Source organism: Xenopus tropicalis, chromosome 5 (assembly GCF_000004195.4).
Source record: "Xenopus tropicalis strain Nigerian chromosome 5, UCB_Xtro_10.0, whole genome shotgun sequence".
Taxonomy (NCBI): domain Eukaryota; kingdom Metazoa; phylum Chordata; class Amphibia; order Anura; family Pipidae; genus Xenopus; species Xenopus tropicalis.
In genome coordinates this window covers 62,199,006-62,222,173 of record NC_030681.2, presented here as the reverse complement: position 1 = coordinate 62,222,173, position 23,168 = coordinate 62,199,006, and the positions used below count along the sequence as shown (strand labels likewise).

The 23,168-nt window shown below is 40.9% G+C and overlaps 1 protein-coding gene across 9 annotated transcripts in view; it reads left to right on the top strand.

Annotated features, from left to right (window-relative positions):
- Positions 1 to 22,591, top strand: part of nhsl1 (NHS like 1) — a 185,396-nt gene extending 162,805 nt beyond the window's left edge. For 6 of the 9 annotated variants that reach the window (XM_012962801.2, XM_012962800.2, XM_012962804.2 and 3 more), the window contains one exon: positions 20,509 to 22,591. In XM_012962801.2, coding sequence (XP_012818255.1) covers positions 20,509 to 21,193 — 685 coding nt within the window. In that variant the 3' untranslated portion in view covers positions 21,194 to 22,591. 9 annotated transcript variants of the gene reach the window in all.
- The last annotated feature ends 577 nt before the right edge of the window (positions 22,592 to 23,168 follow it).

Sequence of the window (23,168 nt, the reverse complement as noted above, 5' to 3'; positions counted from 1 at the left end):
ACTAAACCAGTGGCTAAACGTTTTCTCGAGTGTGGCCATAGATTGCCCACATTTAGATAGATAGCTATAGATCATGTACCCATGCCCAGACGCGGGGAGGGGGATCGATCTAGATTACTCCTTCAGCGTGAAACATTTTGGATAAAGAAATTAGACATATTGGGCCCGATTCACTAAAGTCCGAAATAAGGAGTGCTATTTATAGCATGCGTTAAAAATCTTATCACTTCTTATTTTTCGCTCGATTCACTAAAAGGACACTTGTCATAATTAAGAAGTGATGTTCTTGGCGTTATTTATCTTGCGACTACATATTTTCAAGCAACGTGCTGCGTAATATGTTGTGCGCTGCGTAATATATTGCTTGAAAATATGTCGTCACAAGATAAATAACGCCAAGAACATCGCTTCTTAATTATGACAAGTGTCCTTTTAGTGAATCGAGCAAAAAATAAGAAGTGATAAGATTTTTAACGCATGCTATAAATAGCACTCCTTATTTCGGACTTTAGTGAATCAGGCCCATTGTCTTCTAGGGGCTTGAATGAATATTGCTCCTTTAATTGCTTTTTGGCCATTAGATAAACTACGGTTATAATGAATTTTGTGCAATACAAAGTTCACAAGGGTCATAATAAACAGTGTTATACATGAATCACAATACTTTCCAATATCCTATGTCCATAAGTGAAACCTCCATAAACAGGGCACAATTCAAACAGTGTAATTGGATCTGCAAAATTAATACATAAAAAAACATAAAAACAAGTTCCATAAATCTTACTTAAAAACATTATCCCCTTACATAGTTTTCTGTGTCCCTTATCCTCATAGTTGTTACAAAGTCACAATTAGCCATGTGACCTATGCAATAATATTACATAGTCTCATTTCACCTTGTGACCCTATACAATGTATCCTAACTACAGAACCTAAGTTTTGTTACCAGAGGTTACAAAAAATTACCAGATCGAAATTTAAACTCATTCAAGAAATGAATGAATCCCTGTCACTGCAGCTCTGCATGCTTCCTCACCTGTATAATAAATTATCTGCAGGGAAAAATAATTTATAGGTATAATTCACTAGAACAAACTACTAGCGCATTTCATAAAAAGCAAGACATGATGCACTCTTCATTTTAATCCTCTAGGATATTTTGTTTTTAGGGCCCAAATCCAGTAGCATTCCCTTTGCAATAAATGTCTTTTTATATCACACACTTCCCTTCCTTTAACCTGTTCCAATACTTGCCACCTAAGTTGCGAAACCTGATGGCCATATTCAAAGAAATGTCTAGCTAGTGTCGTTTCTCTTTTTACTTTTCCAGGTTTTTTAAACGATTCATTTCCTCTTCCCTTTTCCGTAACCATGGGGACTGAAGGTTTATAATTAATTGGGTAGTATCCCACAAACAGTGCGTTAGGAATGGTGTTAGTTCTTGTAAGGCCATATCAACATAACAAGCTAGTGGTTGAAAAAGGGACCCTATGTTGGACACTATGGGTCTTCCTGGAGGATCTACAATACTCTTATGGATTTTTGGAAGAAAATAAATATATGGAATATTCGGATGGTCAACCAAAAGCAAATTATATAAATCCTCTGAAATTATTCCCTTCATAACCGCTGCATTTAGATATATGCTTAACTCTGTTTTAAACCTAACGGTAGGGTCAGTATTTAGTTTTTCATAATGAAGAGGGTTATCCAATTGGCGATGGGCTTCAATTTCATAATCAGATCTATTTATCCTTTATCCGCCTTTGTGATATAAATGGAAGTATTATTCTTTAAAGTCTGTAAATCCTTTCTCTCAGGAAAGGAAATGTTAGAAGATTTAAAATGTTTAGTACTTAAGCTTTTTTCCACTTTCCACTTCAAAGGCATCAATCACCGAATAATTTCCTGGGGGATTAAAGCAATTTTTTTTAGACAATTTCTGTCTCAATTGTGCTTGCTCCTCACTTTTCTTAGTAGTAGTACCGGGTCTATCAGCAAAATAAACCTTCAATTTTAAAGATCTAACAAATTTAAACAAATCAATCACAAATTTGAGTGGTGCATTAGAATAAACCGGAACAAAGTTCAAACCTCTATTCAACACCGACAGTACATTAGAGCTAAGTTCATAGGCTGAAAGATTAAATATATTTACCAATTCCCCCTTACCAGTTTCTGGAGCTTGTTCCATTGCTGAGTGAGTTGTAGTTCTGCGCCCCCTCCGTGTCTTTCGTTTATTCTTCTTCGGCTGCGATGATCCTTGGATAAAAAAGACCCCGCAGAGGACTGAGAAGAAGAGGAAGCCGGGGACTGGCTTTGTTCACCCACTGGCTGCCGAGTTAAAGACTCGCTAGATGCGGCTGGGGAACGCCAGGGTCTGCGCTGTTGCTTCCATGACTCCCTCCACGTGTAGACCTCTCCCCGCTCGTAATCTCGCGTGTCTCTGCGGAATTTGCGCAACTTACTCTGGATGATCTCTTGTTGCAGCGTCTCGATCCTCCGGTCCAGTTCCTGCAGTTTGTCAACGGTCTCTCTCCCCCCGGTAGCCTTCAGCTCCTCCTCTACCTTATAGATTTGCTGTTTAAGATCTTTCAGACCACTCTGCAGCTGCTAAATAGTTAAGGTGAGTAAATCAAGGCTACAACGATTCAGGATACCTTGCCATTTGTTTAGAAATTCACGGTCATCTTTTAAAAACACCGGCCTTAGGGAAACACGTAGACCCCGCGGTATCCTCTGTGCTTTTACATATTCTGTAAGGGAAGAAGAGTGAAGCATCCATGCTGTCTCTCGACGCTTCAGCTGGTCTTCTTAAAAATGTCGCTTTCACTAGTTGTAGCAATTAAAGGTAAATTCTGTGAGGAGTTTAAAATTCTTCTCCTCTCTGCTTCAGTGTAACCAAAGGTTTCAGCTTTCTGCTCCGTAATAGCAGCAATATCAGCAAAAGACATGATGTGGGGAGTTTTACCCGGGGTGCTACACTGTGCCGGCTCTCTCGGCCGTGCACCAAGTGGAAAATTTTCTGGAGGAGGTAAGGATGTGCTGGTGTTTTGAACTTTTCTAAATTATAGACTAGCTCAGTATTCCTAAATTTTGAAATCAGGTCAAGCGGGGACTGAGCAAACCGTTAATTCTGCCTTGAGCAGTCACTTTCTTTGCCATCTTTAAAGATCAGGACTATTAACGCAGTATAAAATGATGATGAAAGGTTGCCATGCCAAGTTATACCAGGCTACAGGAAAACAGTCTGTTCCATACATAGGCCTCCCCAAACCTGCTTGGCACATTAAAAAAAAAACCCTCACTCCGTTTCTGCACTGTCCTGGAAATCTTTTGTTCCTGCAAGCTCTGGTTCTGCTGTGCTCTGATTGGATCTTTCTTCTTGTGGATTCTCCAATCAGAGCACAGCTTTTTTAACAGACAGTAAAATTGACCAATCAAAGCACAGATGCAGTCAGGGCTTGGGAGATATTACAAACTAAAGGCAGTGCAGAAATGAAGACTGAAAAGAAGAATCTGCAGGCTGTAATTTTACCTGAGAACCAACTCTGAACTTTTGCTGCAGTTTTCATCCCACTCCCACAGGTACTAAACAGTTCTAAAGGCTGAATCCCTAGCCTACATTAAATCTATCCCCTACCCTAACAGATGGAGGGTAAGTTAACTTTTTCCCTCTGAAAAAGCTCATTGTGCTTTTATATATTTGTTGTTTTTTTTATTTTTGTCATTGTTTTGTTCATTTCTAGTTAGTTACAGTGGAGCCAATGTTGTGTATCCGTGCCCGTGTTATAGTGCCAGGGCCTGAATATCTGCTATCAGTACCTACTGTATCTCACTGTATATAATGTGCTGGTTTTGTAAATACAGACTGCATCTCACTGTATATAATGTGCTGGTTTTGTAAATACAGACTGCATCTCACTGTATATAATGTGCTGGTTTTGTAAATACAGACTGCGTCTCACTGTATATAACGTGCCTGGGGTGTCAGTACCCACTGCCTTTCTTGCTATAAAACTAACATGAACACATCTAAAAGGGTGGTTCACTTTTAAGTTAACTTTTAGTATGTTATAAAATGGCCTATTCCTAGCAACTTTGCAATTGGTCTTCCTAATTAATTTTTTTTTTATAGTTCTTGAATAATTTGCCTTTCTCTTCTGCCTTTTTCCAGATTTCAAATGGGGGCCAAAAATTATTGCTCTGCGAGGCTAAAATTTTATTTTTATCATCATTTTTTATTACTTATTTTTTCATGTAGGCCCCTTAACTATTCATATTCCAATCTCTTGTTTAAACCACTACTTGGTTTCTAGGGTAAATAAGACCCTAGCAACCAGATAGCTGTTAAATTACCAAATGGAGAGCTGCTGAACAAAAGCTAAATAACTGAAAAACCATTAAAAATAAAAGTGAATTTAAAGGTGAACGACCCCTTTAAGCTAACTGATCCCAAACACAAATGTTTGCAGATCCCCTCACAGAAGTGCACGTATGAATACTTTTACATCCTAAGCATTTTAGGGTAAAAAAAAGCACCCCCCGCACTTTTGTACAGAATCCTTGGAAGTCAGTGGGAATGGCAAGAGGTAGTTGGGAGGTTCATTTTTTATACCAGCAGCAAATCCACTAAGTCTTACATTAGCTTTAGGTCAGTCTATGTATGGCCCATCTTTAGCCTCCCCAAACAAAAAAAAGGCACCCTCCGCCTATGGTTCCATGGTTTGTACCGGGTGGAAGTACAGCTATTGCTTCCGCCACTTCTGTCTCTGTGATCTAGAGCGACCTAGGTAATAAGTAGTGATGAGTGAATCTGTCCCGTTTCGCCATAAAATTTGCGAAACGGCAAGGAAATTCGCGAATGGCGAAATGTGGACATTCGCTGCGAATCCATGCCTGGCGAAAAAATTAGCTCATCACTAGTAATAAGTCTCCTCAGGTGTTATACAGGAAAAAACTATGGTATCTAAGAACTGAGACAGCTGTCCAGTAGTGTGGTTTTGGAACTATGAAGTGCTTTATAAAATGAAGCAAAACTATACAAAACGGGGTAGTAACCAAGTTTCCCCCCTGAGTCCCTAATTTTCTGAATTAAAGGACAAGGAAAGGTTAATATAAATTAAAAGTAAGTCTAAAGGCATTCCTTTTTATGTACTTCATACAGTGGTGTGAAAAACTATTTGCCCCCTTCCTGATTTCTTATTCTTTTGCATGTTTGTCACACAAAATGTTTCTGATCATCAAACACATTTAACTATTAGTCAAAGATAACACAAGTAAACACAAAATGCAGTTTTTAAATGAGGGTTTTTATTATTTAGGGAGAAAAAAAATCCAAACCTACATGGCCCTGTGTGAAAAAGTAATTGAACCCCAGACCTAATAACTGGTTGGGCCACCCTTAGCAGCAATAACTGCAATCAAGCGTTTGCCATAACTTGCAACGAGTCTTTTACAGCGCTCTGAAGGAATTTTGGCCTACTCATCTTTTCAGAATTGTTGTAATTCAGCTTTATTTGAGGGTTTTCTAGCATGAACCGCCTTTTTAAGGTCATGCCACAACATCTCAATAGGATTCAGGTCAGGACTTTGACTAGGCCACTCCAAAGTCTTCATTTTGTTTTTCTTCAGCCATTCAGAGGTGGATTTGCTGGTGTGTTTTGGGTCATTGTCCTGCTGCAGCACCCAAGATCGCTTCAGCTTGAGTTGACGAACAGATGGAACAGAACATTCTCCTTCAGGATTTTTTGGTAGACAGTAGAATTCATGGTTCCATCTATCACAGCAAGCCTTCCAGGTCCTGAAACAGCAAAACAACCCCAGACCATCACACTACCACTACCATATTTTACTGTTGGTATGATGTTCTTTTTCTGAAATGATGTGTTACTTTTACGCCAGATGTAACGGGACACGCACCTTCCAAAAAGTTCAACTTTTGTCTCGTCGGTCCACAAGGTATTTTCCCAAAAGTCTTGGCAATCATTGAGATGTTTTTTAGCAAAATTGAGATGAGCCATAATATTCTTTTTGCTTAAAAGTGGTTTGCGCCTTGGAAATCTGCCATGCAGGCCGTTTTTGCCCAGTCTCTTTCTTATGGTGGAGTCGTGAACACTGACCTTAATTGATGCAAGTGAGGCCTGCAGTTCTTTAGATGTTGTCCTGGGGTCTTTTGTGGCCTCTCGGATGAGTTGTCTCTGCGCTCTTGGGGTAATTTTGGTCGGCCGGCCACTCTTGGGAAGGTTCCCCACTGTTCCATGTTTTTGCCATTTGTGGATAATGGCTCTCACTGTGGTTCGCTGGAGTCCCAGAGCTTTAGATATGGCTTTATAACCTTTACCAGACTGATAGATCTCAATTACTTTTGTTCTCATTTGTTCCTGAATTTCTTTGGATCTTGGCATGATGTCTAGCTTTTGAGGTGCTTTTGGTCTACTTCTCTGTGTCAGGTAGCTCCTATTTAAGTGATTTCTTGATTGAAACAGGTGTGGCAGTAATCAGGCCTGGGGGTGACTACAGAAATTGAACTCAGGTGTGATAAACCACAGTTAAGTTATTTTTTAACAAGGGGGGCAATCACTTTTTCACACAGGGCCATGTAGATTTGGAGTTTTTTTTCTCCCTTAATAACGTAAACCTTCATTTAAAAACTGCATTTTGTGTTCAATTATGTTATCTTTGACTAATAGTTAATGGTTTTTGATGAGCAGAAACATTTAAGTGTGACAAACATGCAAAAGAATAAGAAATCAGGAAGAGGGCAAATAGTTTTTCACACCACTGTATCTAAATTCCCATATCCCTGCTTGCTTCTCCGAGATATGGTGCTGGCAGCCTACAGCAGTGTGAAGACTACAGTGAGATCACTGAAATCTCTCTCCCCTTCCTGTAGTGTGTGCACATGTGTGTAACTTGATCCTGTCTCCTGTCCACATGCCCAGAGAGATGCCCAAAGAGATGCTCAGAAGCGGATCTGCCAGGGGGGCGGGGGGATGAAAGACATGTGCAGAAGCAAGGAGGGAAAGGAAGGGAGAATACCTTTTTAAAGATGGCTGCCTGTTCAAGAAAACAGAAAATGTGAAGTAAGTGTGACTAAAGTAAATATTTGATTAGGCGAGCCAAAAGTGCGGCATTTTTTTACTAACAATAGGAGGACTATTGGGCAGTATGCTTTTTAAATTTTAACTTGCATTCTCCTTTAAAGTTTGTGTGTCTCTAATAGTAGCTGGGTGGGTGGGGGGTGTAAGAGGTTTCCAGCATTGTCACCTTAATCAAATACCCTGTAATTGGAATATAGGAGCCTTTCCCTAGTCAGCTTAGTTTTTTCTTAGATTTCTTTAAGCTTGGCTCGGAAGCAATTGATTGTCTTCCATCTGTTCAGTCATGTATATATGGTATGGTATTAATAATAGCCATGTTTCACATTAAAGGTAGTGTAGGGCAATCATGCAGTAAGGGGTGATGTTGCAGACCAGTTAATATGGTACCTTGCAAACCATGTTTTAGATTGCTGAAGAACAGATAAAGTAAGTACCATTATATTATTAACATTTATTTATAAAGCGCCAACATATTCCGCAGCGCTGTACAATCGGTTATAGAAAGTAGAATAGGAAAAAGTAAAAATAAGATAAAATAATCCACTGAAACTCATACCCACACTGTCCACCTCCCTCCAGGGAGGGTAACCAACAGCTGTATCGGTTACCATCCCATGTTGGCAGTTAAATTGTACTGTACCTGAGTAGCAATGTGCCCTGGTGCCAGAGAGGGATTAACATACCACTGAGTGTTAGTGACTTGTCTAGAGTTAGTTTGTGGTCAGTGGTTTCAAGCATACCACCTAAACAGTAACACAGAAGCTAAAGCCCAGTGGGGGCCGAAACTAGCTCAGTCAAGGTAGTGTATCCAATGCCAGGATGTCAATCTGGACGCCAACACATCTATGCTGGTATGCCTAGTTCATGCTAATATATTGTACAGAGAGTATTTAACCACAGTTTCCTCTGCAAACAGTGAGTTTCAAAACAGCTAGGCTAGGTTTATCTTGTCCGGTGGCCCATAAAATAAGCATATGATCCCTGTGGCTGCATGATTTTTGCAAAGACATATATTACTAGGAGCGAAGGGTTACCATTTAAGGCCCATGTATTCAGTTTTATATAGTGCTTTGCTGCTGGCCTGCAGAGGTGTAATTATGTCAATGACACACTTGTGGCAGTAACTGGCACCGGAGGAAGGAGGGTATCCAGCCCCCTGTACTATTGCGAACATCCATAGTAGTAGGCTGGATGCCAGCTGCAAAGTTAGAGTATGGAGTATGCCATAAATTTGTGAAGCCCACTGCAGAATAATGTAGCGGATATTGGAATAGGAAGCTTCATAGAAAGTGGCTGGGTCCCCAAATTAAAAGTAGATCAGTGACTTACCCATGTAACACAGTTTTAAGGGTACTGTTAAGATAGGTTGCCAAATCATGGTGACACAATCTCAGGATCAAACTTTATTTGATGATTCTAACAGAAGCCGTTACTGCTGAACACACTCTCTGCAGCTACCAACAAGTCTCTGTTAGCTAACTTGTACCCAGGTCTAAAAAGAGTGAGACCTCTAGTGGCTAAATCTAACACATATTGCTACATATTTTCTCTTTTAAAGAAAACAAAAATTTATAACTGCAAACATTGTACATAACAACAGTGCTTAACGTATAACACTATGTTGTGGCCAGTTATATATAATCCTTGAGGTCGGCTGGCTTTCTGCACATTCTCCCAGCTATTGACACATACGCTATTTCTTTAGACGAATGTGGCACTTCGGAGACATGCAAATCATTGTCTGTTGTGGGCTGTCCATTTTCTTGCGTAGAAAAATCACTGGCATGCTGACTCCAGGACAGCGGTTGTAAAACTTCAAAAAGGCTTTATTCAAGGATCCAGACCTGATCTGCTGTTGGAGTTTTTGGTGAAGGCCAATTTTGATCATTATCAAATGGTCTGTGTGGCTTCCAGTCATCAGGTTCTCCAGTATTCTTTAAATGTCTACGATTCCTTCTCAGTACCTTTCCTTCCTCTGTTCTGACTAGGTATGACCGATGTCCTAGGGTCTTTATGACTTTTGCTTTCTGCCAGTGCTTGCTATATTTATCAAGTGGTTGAACCCAAACATTATCATTTATCTTAAGAATTGGTAGATCTCTTGCTGATTTGTTGTAGTACTGTGCCTGGCGATTTTGAGTGAGTTTCAGTTTGGATTTTATGTTAAAGTTCTGGTTTCAGAAGTTGTTTAGTTATTGGTAAGAGAGTCGTTGTGCGTCTGCTCATTAGTCTCTGAACTGGACTACTGCCCAAGCCTTGTGTGGGTGTATTTCTTAACTCCAATAACATAAGATAGATATCTGTACCTGCTTGTTTTTCTTTTCGCATCAGTTTCTTGGCCATTTTCACTGCAGATTCAGCAATTGCCATTGCTCTGAGGGTATCCTGGAGAGGAGGTATTGTGCTCAAATTCCCACTTCTTACTAAATTGTCTCCTCTGAAGTAAACTGGGCAGCATTATCAGAAAACAGTATATCTGGAATGCCATGTCTTACGTTTTTTTTATTACTGTTTTTGATCTGGTGTCTTGGAGGTAGTCTACTTCCCAGAAATTGGAATAGTAAACAACTGTTATCAGAAAGTCTCTTTCATTCCAAGTGAACAAATCAGTACCAACTTTTGACCATGGTCTGTCAGGGATTTCATGGGGTTGCAGTGTTTCCTTCGGCTTCTTGTCTCCACAAGATGCACATATTTCACATTGCGTGATGAACTTTTTAATTTGATCATTCATACCAGGCCAACACATTCCCGTGCACGGCGTAGACACCCTTCTATACTATATGTGAGGAGTGTAATCTTTCCATAATGTCTCTTCTGAGACTCCCTGGTATGACAACTCTTTCTCTCTTGAATATGATACCCTGATGTATTGACAGTTCATCTCTGATGTGAAAAAAGGGAGAAATTTCAACAGGGGTATATTTGTTTATATTTTGCCCAACCTTGTAAAATTGTAGTATTTAGAATTTGCATTGTGGAATCATGTTGTGTGCATGTTTGTATCTCTTTAAGCCTATCTTTACTCATTGGCAAATATTCACACACATTGATGGTTTGCATCTGCAATTAGTAAATCTTTTCCTGGACAGTAGGAAATGTCACAATCATACTTTTGCAATCTAAGAAGCATGCGCTGCAGTCTTTTTGGAGCATTTATTAGAGGCTTCTTTGTAATGGTCTCCAGAGGCTTATGATCTGAATGCACTTTTACGTGCCTTCCATATGTGTCCTGATGGAACTTCTCCATACCAAAAACAACAGCTAAGGGTTCTTTCTCAATCTGAGCATAACCACGTTCTGTAGTTATGAGAGCTGTGCTTGCAAATGCTACAGGTTCTTTCTCCTGCATCGGTTTTTTGCATTTTTTTGCATTCTGCATTTTCCGAGGCATCACATTGTATTACCACTGTTTGCGAAGGGTTATAGTATTTGATAGTAGCTGCATCTGCAATACCCTGTTTTACCGAGTCAAAAGCTGTTTGCTGTATTTCTGTCCACTCCCAGAGTGAATCTTTGTGTTAACTGTCTCAGTGGTTCACATATCTGACAAATGGCCACAGAATTTGTAGAGATAATTAACCATGCCTAAGAAGAGCTGAACTCCCCGTACATCTGTTGGGGCAGGCATTTCCTGAATTGCCCTGACTTTTTCTGGATCCACTTTTAAGCCACTTGATGTCAAAAGATGCCCTATATATGGCACGTCAGTCATTTTAAGCTTAAAGGAGAATGCAAGTCAAAATGTAAAAAGCATACTGCCCAATAGTCCTCCTATTGTTAAGTAAAAACGCCACACTTTTGGCTCACCTAATCAAATATTTACTCAGTCACACTTACTTCATATTTTCTAGAACAGGCAGCCATCTCAGCCTACAGGAAGGACAGAGAGATTTCAGTGATGTCACTGTAGTCTTCACACTGCTGTAGGCTGGCAGCACCATATCTCAGAGAAGCAAGCAGGGATCTGGGAATTTAGATATGCAGTAAGTACTTAAAAAGAATGCCTTTAGACTTACTTTTAATTTATATTAACCTTTCATTGTCCAGGTTGAGTTTAATGCCTTTTTGTATACATCTTTCTAGAAGCTTGATCATTTTCAGATCATGATCCCGGGTGGCAGATTCTAGGCTCACCTTCACCAACAATAAGTATGTCATCAGCTATTGTTTTAACACCTGCAAGTCCCTCTAGAGCTTGATTTAGTCTTTGCTAAAATACTTCTGGAGCTGGACTTATTCCCATTGGCATTCTGAGCCATCTATATCCAAATGGGGTGGAAAAGTTGTCAAGTAACTTGATTTCTCATCTAGTTCCACATGCCAGAATCCGTTTTTAACATCACATACTGAAAATATCCGGGCTTCTGATAAATCTGGCAGAATATCTTCTATTGTAGCCATTGGGTAATGATTCCTTTTTAGGGCTTTGTTAAGTGGATTAGGATCTATACATATCTTTAGTTTGCCTGATGGTTTCTTTACTATTACCAAGCTACTTATCCAGTCAGTGCTCTTCTGTACTGGTTCTATAATGTGCCTGCTGTGTAAATCCTGAAGTTCTTCTTTTAGTGTTTGCATCAAAGCTACAGGTACTCTCTTTGTGGGTAGCCTGGGTGGTTCTATGGCAGTATTGACCTCCAGTTTAAACTTGCCTTCCAGGCATCCATCCCCCTTTAAATAGGTCAGCATAGTTTGCTTGTATTATCTGTAAATCTAAATCATAGTCCTGCTTTTCTGGAGAACTTTGGAGACTTGCACAGCCCTGTAGAGTCATTATGTTGTGAAACTGCACTTTTATGAAGTCCATAGCCTGCACAGCTTTTACTCCCAGCCTATAACTCTTTTTATTACACGGGTTATGAAGTTTTAGTCTGCATTTACCCATATGTTTCAGAATACTTTTGTTGTACATCATAAGTACTTGGTCAGTGTGCTCTAGTTTAACTTATTTTTTAAGCATATGGCAAGGAATAACATTGCAGCTTGCCCCACAGTCCAGCTGAAACTTAATGGGCTTTTTATCTAGAAGAAAATCGGCCAAAAAGTGATTTGAGTCATTACCCATTGGTGGTTTTACCACATTTACACTCTTACACTCTTACTTACATTTACATTTACACTCCAACTCCATCACACTGAGTACTGGGGCCCCCCCGGGCTGTGTGCTTAGCCCCCTGCTGTTCACGCTGCTGACTCATGATTGTGTAGCGACACATAGCTCCAATCATATTATTAAGTTTGCTGATGACACAACCGTGGTGGGTCTCATCAACAAGAACAACGAGTCAGCGTACAGAGAGGAAGTGAGGAAGCTAACGAGCTGGTGTAAAGACAACAATCTGTCCCTGAATGTCGACAAAACAAAAGAGACGGTTGTTGACTTTAGAAGGACATGGAGCGTTCACTCTCCGCTCAACATAGATGGATCTACTGTGGAAATGGTCAAGAGCATAAAATTTCTGGGTGTTTATCTGGAGGAGAACCTCACCTGGTCCCTCAACTCCAACTCACTGCACAAGAAAGCTCAACAACACCTTTTCTTCCTGAGAAGGTTGAGGAAGGCCCAGCTCACACCAAGAATCCTTACCACCTTTTATAGAGGAACCATTGAGAGCATCCTGTGCAGCTGCATCACTGTCTGGTTTGGAAACTGTGCCATATCAGATCGTAAGTCTCTTCAGCGGATAGTGAGGACAGCTGAGAAGATCATTGGGGTCTCTCTTCCCTCTATCGATGATATATACACCATGCGCTGCATCCGCAAAGCCACCAGCATTGTGGCTGATCGGTCACACCCCTCACACTCATTCTTCACCCTTCTGCCATCTGGAAAAAGATACCGAAGCAATCACATCCAGACTTTGTAATAGTTTTTATCCACAAGCCATACGCCTTCTCAACTCAATGGACCGTTCACACATAAAAATCACTGAACTGCTCTTTGCAATCTGCAATTATTTGCACAATATTCTCAATTATTTGCACAATATTTTTAATTTATTTATGTGGTAGTTTTTTGTTTTTTTTTTATTATATCTAATATCTTATGTTGTGTTGTATGTATGTAGCATCTTGGCCCTGGAGGAACGCTGTTTCGTCTCACTGTGTACTGTACTGTATATGGTTGAAATGACAATAAAAACCTACTTGACTTGACTCTCTGCTGCTGACTGTAGTTGCAGCCACATTGTGCACATCTGTGCTGTCAGAGTCTGTGTCCTGTGTGACTGTGTTTACAGCTCTGTGCTGTGACTTGCTGCTCTGCCTGCACTGGGCTGAGAAATGATTTCTTTTGCCACAGAGCCTGCATGTCTGACCAGAAGCAGGGCATTTCTCTTTGTCTCTTTCATGCCTTTTACCACAGTATTTACACAGTATTGATACTCCCTGGATTTTATATCTTATTTTGTCTTTGCCAGTTACTGCATGTACCATAATCTCAGATGGGCCCTCAATCATTTTCAGACTATCTTTTGTCAGCTCAGAGGCTCTGCAGATCTGGAGACATTTTTCCAGGGCCAAATTCTCTTCCCTAAGCAATCTCTCTCGGGTGTGTGTATTTCACATACTATTCTGTCTCTAATGAGGGAATCTCGTATATCCCCAAATTCACAAGTGGATGCTAGTATTTTCAGTTCTGTGACATATGTGTCAATATTTTCCCCAGGCTCCTGATTCCTTGAAATTAATGTATATCTTTCCACAGTTTCATTCTTTTTTGGATCACAGTATTTATCAAATGCCTGGATTATGTCTCTTAAAGTGGGATTATCATCTCTGCCACTTGTTATGCTTAAAGTCTGTGAGATTTCTCTGCCCTTTTCCCCAATCAAATAATGAAAGAGCTTTATTTTGCGGTTTTCATCACTGGGTGCTACTGTGAGTTCCACATACAGGCCAAACTCCTCGTTCCAGTGTTTCCAAGCTTGTGACAGGTTGGAAGACATTACATTTAGTCTCTCAGGGGGTTTTAGTCCGCTCTCCGTGTTATGTGAATATTAGCAGTGATTGTTAGTTATAGCTGTACCTCCAGTCACAGCTGCAGGGTGCTGCTTTATTTTTTACTTTCACTTCAAGTGATTCTAGTCAGCTGTTCATTTCAAGGTTCTGTTCCCTGCTGCCACGATGTTAAGATAGGTTGCCAAATCAAGGTGACACAATCTCAGGATCAAACTTTATTAGATGATTGTAACAGGAGCCATTACTGCTGAACACACTCTCTGCAGCTACCAATAAGTCTCTGTTAGCTAACTTGTACCCAGGTCTAAAAAGAGTGGCTAAATCTAACACATATTGCTACAGGTACAATCCTGCAGAGCTCTGTAGGATACACCATAGGGAAAGTATAGACACATTATTGCCAGTTTCCGACCGGGAGTAGTGGATCTAGTGGATCCGCCAATCTGGCAGCAGAGACTGTTTCATGAAGAGATCAGAAGCTGGCTAGCAAGACCTGGTCGACTTTATTGTCTGGGAGGGCTATTTTGTGGACCACAGAGGCATTGATTGCTGTCCAGCCAACAATCTTTTTTTGGATGTTGTGAAGAAGTGGAAGCTTTGCCAGGAACAGTACCGATTAGCTGAGGCCCAGTGCCGGCAGACGCCACATTATCAATGGCATAGGATTTGTTTTGTTCTGGCATCTGTCCCTCGGTATTCTCTGGCATATGAGCCTCAGATTGTTCCGGTGGAGCTGGTTCTTTAAGTCGTCTGTTTTTGCAGTTGTTTAGAGAGGTAAGTGAGCTCCACTGGAAGGGGATGCACCAAATCCTCCACCGCGGAGACACTGTTTTCCTCCTCTGTAGTTCTATCAGCCAGATTCTGAATATCATGTCTCAAGCAGGAGATCAACTGTATGGACATACTAGCAATAGATGCATTGATCGGCTTTAGAAGACCCGTATTGGATAGCTCCACTGTCTGTGCTGGTGTGCCTTCAGTAGTAGCCAGTGGTGGAGGCACAACTCCCCATACAACGTGTATCTGGATCAGATGCAGGTTAAGGTATTTTTCTGTGTGCACGCATTGGATTTAACTGTTTGCTGTTCTGTTTAGAAGTAAATGGGGCAGCCTGGTGGCAGGAAATATAATGCACAGGCTCAAGATGGCAGTGAGCATTCAAAGTAAGGTATGGAGCTACTTGCAAGTGCGTTTTCTCAGGTAGTCATCTTGGATTTGTCCCCCCAAGGGATGCAATTTTTAGTGCTCTTGCACCTGGGACAGTGGTGAAGAACCATTTAGTATGAAATATTTTGGTGACATCATCTGTATCATGTGATTGACAAACAATCAATTTCACAGTTGCTTTATGTAGACATATTTATAGGTTTTTTGTTCTTTTTGTTTATTCAGCGTTTATTTTGTGGTATCCGGTAAAAATGTATACATTGCAGTAGAAGTATGAAATTCACAATAATCATTTTACATCCAGTTTCTATCATTATTGTTACATAGTTTGTAGCATTCTGCTTAACGTTTTTTCTCATGCGCATATAATGGATTGTGACCTTGAGTTGTTCATCCTAAATCCTATATCCTATAGTTGTAACCATCGAAAAAAGGAAAAAAAGAGAATTAACCCATAAATGTGGGGATCGCCTATCCCTTGTTGACATATTTATAGGTTATAGTGAATGAAACCTATTGTAAATTAATTGCTAGAAAATGTGATGTGACAAAGATTTGAACCTCTATAAGTTCTGGTTTTGAACCTCTATAAGTTTCTGACTGCACAGCGAGGAGCTGCTAAGCGAGTGTTGCATGTAATCTAAGTGTTGCATGTGAATTAAGTGTTTTAGCAGGCGTTAAAAACAAAAAGGTGCTTGAAACTATATAGACAAGGGATTGCACTCGGGAGACTGTAAGTACCCGGTGGCAATATGAGTTGCAGTATGATTGCTGGTGTTACTCAGTGTGCATCTTGTCGCATGTATGTGGTCCTGGAGCAGCAGTTCCATGCAGCATTTACTTGTGAGAGATGCAGGTGGGTTTTCCTCTTGGAATCTGAGGTGCAGAATCTAAGGGGGGAACTGGCAGCACTGAGGGCAGCTGCAAACATGAGGGAGAACAGGAGGCTCACTGAGCAACCACTGGCAGGTGTAGTGGGGGGTGGAGAAGGGACAGTGGAGGTTAATGAGGTAGACAGGTTTGTGACAGTTAAGAGGGGCAGTAGGGGGCGCAGGGGTAGGGGGGCTGGTTCACAGCTTGTACAAACCAGCAGATCTGCTGCTTTAGGTGAAGATGCTGGGGAAGACAGCTCTGAGCTGGCAGGTATGGAGCAGGCTGACTCTCAGAGCACCCTGGGAGCCGGCTCCTCTAATACAGGTGGGGGGAATAGTGCTATAGTTGTAGGGGATTCAATTATTAGAAAGGTGGATAGAGTAATTTGTCGCAAAGACCCTACATGCCGAACTGTGTGTTGCTTGCCTGGTGCTAGGGTTCGGCATGTGGTGGAACGAGTGGACAAATTGTTGGGAGGGGCTGGGGAAGACCTGGCACATAGGTACCAATGACAAAGTTAGAGGAGGGGGGAAAGACCTCAAGAACGATTTTAAAAAGCTAGGCGAGAAGTTGAGGGCGAGGACTTCCAAGGTAATTTTCTCAGAGATATTACCTGTGCCATGAGCAATGTTAAGGCAGCAGGAGCTCAGGGAGATTAATGCGTGGCTGAGAGATTGGTGCAGGGAGGAGGGCTTTGGGTTTCTCGAGAACTGGGCTGATTTCTCAATCGGCTACAGGCTCTTTGCCAGGGATGGGCTGCACCTCAATGATGATGGGGCAGCTGCTTTGGGGGAAAAGATGGCTAGAGGGTTGGAGGAGATTTTAAACAAGGAGTGGGGGGGGGAGGGTGCAGCGGGAAATTCTGTGGTAGACAGGATAGATGAGGTAGTGGGCATAGTAAGGGAAAATGGGGGAGGAGACTTGCTTCGGGATACTGATAATGGCAGGGAGGCCCATAAGTTGTTTACATGTCATTCTCGTGCCGGTACCAGTATTAAATGTATGTTTACCAATGCAAGGAGTCTGACTGGTAAAATGGGAGAGCTGGAGGTACTGGCATTGGAGCGGAAATATGATGTGATTGGTGTTGCGGAAACTTGGTTGAATGAGTCTCATGACTGGGCTGTTAATATTGTGGGTTATACATTGTTTCGGAGGGACAGGGGCAATAGAAAAGGAGGAGGAGTGTGTCTGTTTGTTAATCATGAATTAAAAGCAAATATTAAAGAGGAAGTGATGGAGGTAACAGAGGGAGCTGAATCCTTATGGGTTGAGCTTCTCACAGATAGGAAAGAATCTACCAAACTAATTGTAGGGGTATGCTAAAGACCCCCTAATATAAGTGAGGAGGAGGAGGAGGCTCAGCTCCTGTTGCAAATAGAAAAGGCTGCTAATAATGGGGGATTTTAATTATCCTGATATTGACTGGAGCCATAGTACTGCCAGGACAGTAAATGGGAACAAGTTTATAAACTTGCTGCATGACAACTTTATGTCACAGGTTGTTGAGGAGCCAACCAGGAACCATGCTATACTGGATCTAGTGATCTCTAATGACCCAGAACGTATAGCAAATATGCAAGTGGTTGAACCCCTGGGTAATTGTGATCATAATGTTATTTCATTTGATGTTTGGTGCAGGAAACAAATTTACACGGGGGCAACAAAGACAATGAATTTTAGGAAGGCAAATTTTAGCTCCTTAAGGGCAGCGCTTCAGGGCACAGATTGGGGCAGTAGGTTTTCTGATAAAAACACAGAGCAGAAATGGTTGTCATTTAAAATTATATTAAAGGGGAAGGAAAGGCTAAGTCACTTGGGGGTGCCAAAATGTTAGGCACCCCCAAGTGACTTAGATCACTTACCTTGTACCCTGGGCTGGTGCCCCTGTTAGGAGAAAAAAACACCAGCCCAGGGTACCTGTAGGAAGCACTTCCTCCTTCCTTTTTCTTCTGCCGGCGAAATCCGTTGGCTGGCGCATGCGCAGTAGAGTGAAAAGCCAACTTTCTTGTTTAAGTTCGGCTTTTCACTCTACTGCGCATGTGCGCGCAAGCGAAAAGGAATGAGGAAGCGCTCGCTGCTACCCCGGGCTGGTGCTTACAAGGTAAGCGCTCTAAGTCACTTGGGGGTGCCTAACATTTTGGCACCCCCAAGTGACTTAGCCTTTCCTTCTCCTTTAAATCATTACTGTTCTCAGTTTATTCCATTAATAAGAAAAAGTAGCAGTGTTAAGAATCACCCTATGTGGCTTAACTCTGAGGTAAAGAAGTGAATAGGGAAAAAAAGTAAAGCTTTTAAGAAATATAAGTCAGAGGGGGACAGTAGCTGCGTTTAATGAATATAAACACTATATATATAAGTGTTGTAAAACAGCAATCTGGAAGGCAAAGATAGAAAATGAGGAGCGCATTGCGGCAGAGGCCAAGACTAACCCCAAAATGTTTTTTAAGTATATTAATAGTAAAAAGAGGGTGTGGCCCCATTGAGTTATAGTAACAATATGGTTACAGCAGATACAGAAAAGTCCCACCCAATAGATGCACTGTTGCCTCAGCTCTAACTACACAGTGGTTGACACAGGATATGGTGCTTAAAGGGTTACACAAGATAAATGTAAACAAGGCACCTAGGCCAGATGGAATACACCCTCGGGTACTGAGAGAGCTAGGGTCAGATTTACAGAGGCCCTTGTTTCTGATATTCTCAGACTCGCTTTCATCAGGTATGGTACCTACGGATTGGAAGAAGGCGAATGTCATTCCTATATTTAAAAAGAGAGTAAGATCTCAGCCTGGCAATTATAGGCCTGTAAGTTTGACATCCGTGGTGGGCAAGTTATTTGAAGGCTTGTTAAAGGATCACATACAAAATTATGTACTGGAGAATGCCATTATGAGCAGTAATCAGCAAGGCTTTATGAAGGACAGGTCATGTCAGACCAATTTAATTGCTTTTTATGATGAGGTAAGTAAGAAGCTGGACAGTGGGGATGCAGTAGATATAATCTATTTGGATTTTGCCAAAGCATTTGATACCGTTCCCCACAAACGACTGCTTTCTAAGCTAAGGTCTATTGGTCTTAGTGAACTCGTTTGCACATGGATTGAAAACTGGCTACAGGATCGGGTACAGAGGGTGGTTGTTAATGGTACATTCTCTACTTGGAATAAGGTTCTCAGTGGGGTTCCCTCAGGGTTCTGTACTGGGTCCACTTTTGTATAATTTGTTCATAAATGACTTGGGGGAGGGTATTATAAGCAATGTATCAGTGTTTGCAGATGACACAAAACTCTGCAGACCAGTCAATTCTATCCAGGATGTAGCATCCTTGCACCAACTGGCAATCTGGGCGGCTAAGTGGCAGATGAGATTTAATGTGGATAAATGTAAGGTCATGCACCTAGGATGTAAAAATATGCAAGCCACTTATACCCTTAATGGGACTACACTAGGCAAATCCATAATGGAGAAGGACCTTGGTGTCCTTGTAGATAATAAACTTGGCTGTAGCAAGCAATGCCAGGCAGCAGCTGCAAGGGCAAACAAGGTTTTGAGCTGTATTAAAAGGGGTATAGATTCACGGGAGGAGGGGGTTATTCTTCCCCTTTACAGAGTGCTGGTAAGGCCCCATCTAGAATATGCTGTTCAGTTCTGGTCTCCAGTGCTCAAACGGGACATGATTGAGTTAGAGTATGGAAAGTTAGTATGGAAAAGTTAGGGTAGGAAAGTCTCGGTTATGAAGAAAGACTGGCCAACTTGGGTCTGTTTACACTGGAGAAGAGGCGCTTAAGAGGTGACATAACTATGTATAAATATATAAGGGGATCATATAATAACCTTTCTAATGTTTTATTTACCAGTAGGTCCTTCTAACGGACACAAGGGCACCCACTCCGTTTAGAAGAAGGGAGGTTCCGTTTAAATATTCGGAAAGGATGTTTTACTGTGAGAGCTGTGAAGTTGTGGAATTCCCTCCCCTAATCAGTTGTGCTGGCTGATACATTATATAACTTTTAAGAAGGGGCTGGATGGATTCTTAGCAAGTGAAGGGAATACAGGGTTATGGGAGATAGCTGTTAGTACAAGTTGATCCAAGGACTGGTCCGATTGCCATCTTGGAGTTAGGAAGGCCCTCTGCGGCAAATTATAGAGGCTTCAGATGGGGTTTTTTGCCTTCCTCTGGATCAACTAGTAGTTAGGCAGGTTATATATAGGCATAATGGTTGAATGTGATGGACGTATGTCATTTTTCAACCCAACTTACTATGTTACTATGTATTATAGAAAAAGGGATGTGAATTTTATTATTGCTATTAGGATATATAGGATTATATATTAGGATATATAACAGATCTTGTGATGTCACTGGTCACTTATTCTAATGTAATTTTTTTTATTGCAGATCCAAAAAAAAAATTCTTGGACGCAAAGATTCTGACGATGATCGTTGCAGAGATCACTCGCCTTCTTCTCCAGTTACCCCAACTGGTAATATGCATCTAAGTTCCTTCAAGCAGACAGGTTCAATCCAAAGAAGTGTCAGAAAAACTACAACAAGTAGTGACAGTTTCAAAGCACTGCTGTTAAAAAAGGGAAGCAGGTCTGAAAGTGGCTTCCGCATGTCTGCTGCAGAAATGCTGAAACATACTGATCCAAGGTTTCAGAGATCAAGATCAGAATCATCTCTGGAGTTTCCAGAAAGCCCCACATTGTCATCACCAAACAAGAACAAGAAGGAGCAACAGGAATGGGCAAAAAGTGAAGGGCTGATGCCTAGAAGTATGTCTGGCTCTGTTGTCCGGTGCAGCCGCGCCAAGACTCCCCCTTCTGCATCTAGTAGCAAATACAATGTCCGTAGTCGTCTCCAGAGTAGCCCAATGACTGTTATATGTGAAGGAGAAGGAGAGGGTTCAGAAACAGTGGATAGCAGCTGTTCAAAGGGTCCTCTTTTGTTGAGCACAAAGAGTCTCGATATCTGTTACAGTGCTGATAAAGAAGTGACCAACCACATACTGCACATAAACTTTAACACACTATTAGAAAAGAGCACAGATGTTGCTAGTGGCTGCACAGGGGAAATAATTTAATACTGAATGCCTCATTGTAGCTTACTGAAATGTATAAAGTAACGGAAGCACTGGGAATGCCCTAGCCCTGAAAAAGCAAGGTTGGTCATTGCTTAGCACTTGTTAACTGAAGGATGTGTTATCTTCCATGTAAGTTAGCATTTGGTTGGGCTTGGTTTGGTATGCAGCAACTGCACAATAGGAAGTAAAAGCAGAGATTTACCAGTGCATCAGTAGAAAACTCAGTGTTTTATGAACCTTAAACAACATTTGCTCTAGATCTATTAACTCCTATCAGCTTCTCAAATATTTGCAGACCAGAACATGTCTTCTGATTCCTCCAACTAGTTGTAGTGGAACAAAGTTTGTGCCAGCTATTTTTACTTTGAGTTGTCCTAAACAATAATATATTCATTGCCTTGAACATACTGCTTATAGAATAGTCTTTATTCCAAACATAGTTTTTTGCATTGGTTGAAATTTGAGGGTTGGTAATGGGTTTGTCAGAGTAACACAATTGTGTGCTATTTACTAATTTTTCTGGTACTTTTGTTTTTTTTTTTAATAATTTCTTGTGTAAATTTCAGCTGCTGTGCAGCCATACAAGCCCAGGGTTGATGCAAAAATACTGATTTTCATATTGTAAGCTCATAGTGAACTTCTACTTAAGATTTAATGAAGTTTTCTAGTGAGCTGCAATTTGAGTGCTGCATACAATCCAACCATTGCAGTGTGTACGTTTCTACTAAAGGGAACTTTAGGCTGTGTTACTAGTATAAGTGCCTTCAATACATTGTTTTGCAGTATTTCATATTGCTTTGAAATGTATTGTTGCCTTGAAAGCTGCTGGATACATGTTTGTCTTTCTTCAGCTTGAGCTATGAGCCGTCTTTGTAACTCTTGCATTGTTTGGCAATTAGATCACTTGACTGCAAAAGAATGTGTACTAGTTGTCATGCTAAATAAGCCCATTGTTTTTATCATCTAAAAAAGAAATGCAAAATTTGAGATTACCAAAGAAAACAGCTTTTCTACCTTTTAAGCAATATTAATGTAAAAATATTTACTTCTTAAAGTTCAAATAGCATTCCATGTCCCTTTTATTAACTGAATGCATCATTTAATGTACTGTTATCTTTATAATATTTGTATATACTGACATTGCAAATCTCACCTTTTTACTTGCATTCAAAGTTTGTACATTTTTTACTCTACTAAAACTCTTTTTAACTCATTTATTGCTGGAGTTTTTGACAGCCATAAATATGCAATGCAGACCTGCAATTTATTTATGTACGTTTGTTAAATGTGGCTGTGACTCTGTCCTTTCTATTACTGTACACATTCAGGGGCCTTTATTTTATTAGTACTATAATAATTCTGTGATTATGCTTCAAATAAAGCAAGGCTGAAAATACACCCCTACCTGATCTTGTGGTCTTTGTAACAGAAAAAGGCTATACATCTAAAACATTCCACTCGAGGGGTACCTCTAAAGAAAGAGAAAACCTAGACATTTTTTGTTTAACAGCTTACTGTACACCATAGAGGTGTACCCAACCTCCATATCTTTCTGACATGCTCTACTTTGTCTTACCACATTGCCATGGAGGATACAGAAGCAAGTATATGGATTTTTGTTCCTGTGGCCAGTAACGCTAGGGAACAATGGGGAAATGGGAAAACCACTTATGTGGATCCCCATTATCTATACAAAGCAGGTATATCCAATACTACATCTTCCAATACATTATATGCCCCGTTGTTTAATAACACACGTACTGATATTGTCTCTTCTTACACTATACACTGTTATATGGCAGATGTGCTTTCCTATACTAATGAGTGGATCGTCTCCCAATCTGTCTACCTACAGTGGGCGATTTCGGGCTAATTAGATCGCTTGGCCCTATAGGGTGGGTATATGGGCCATTGGACCGAGGTCCACATAAATGAGCTGATGCGGTCCCTGATCCAACGGGATAATTTACATATC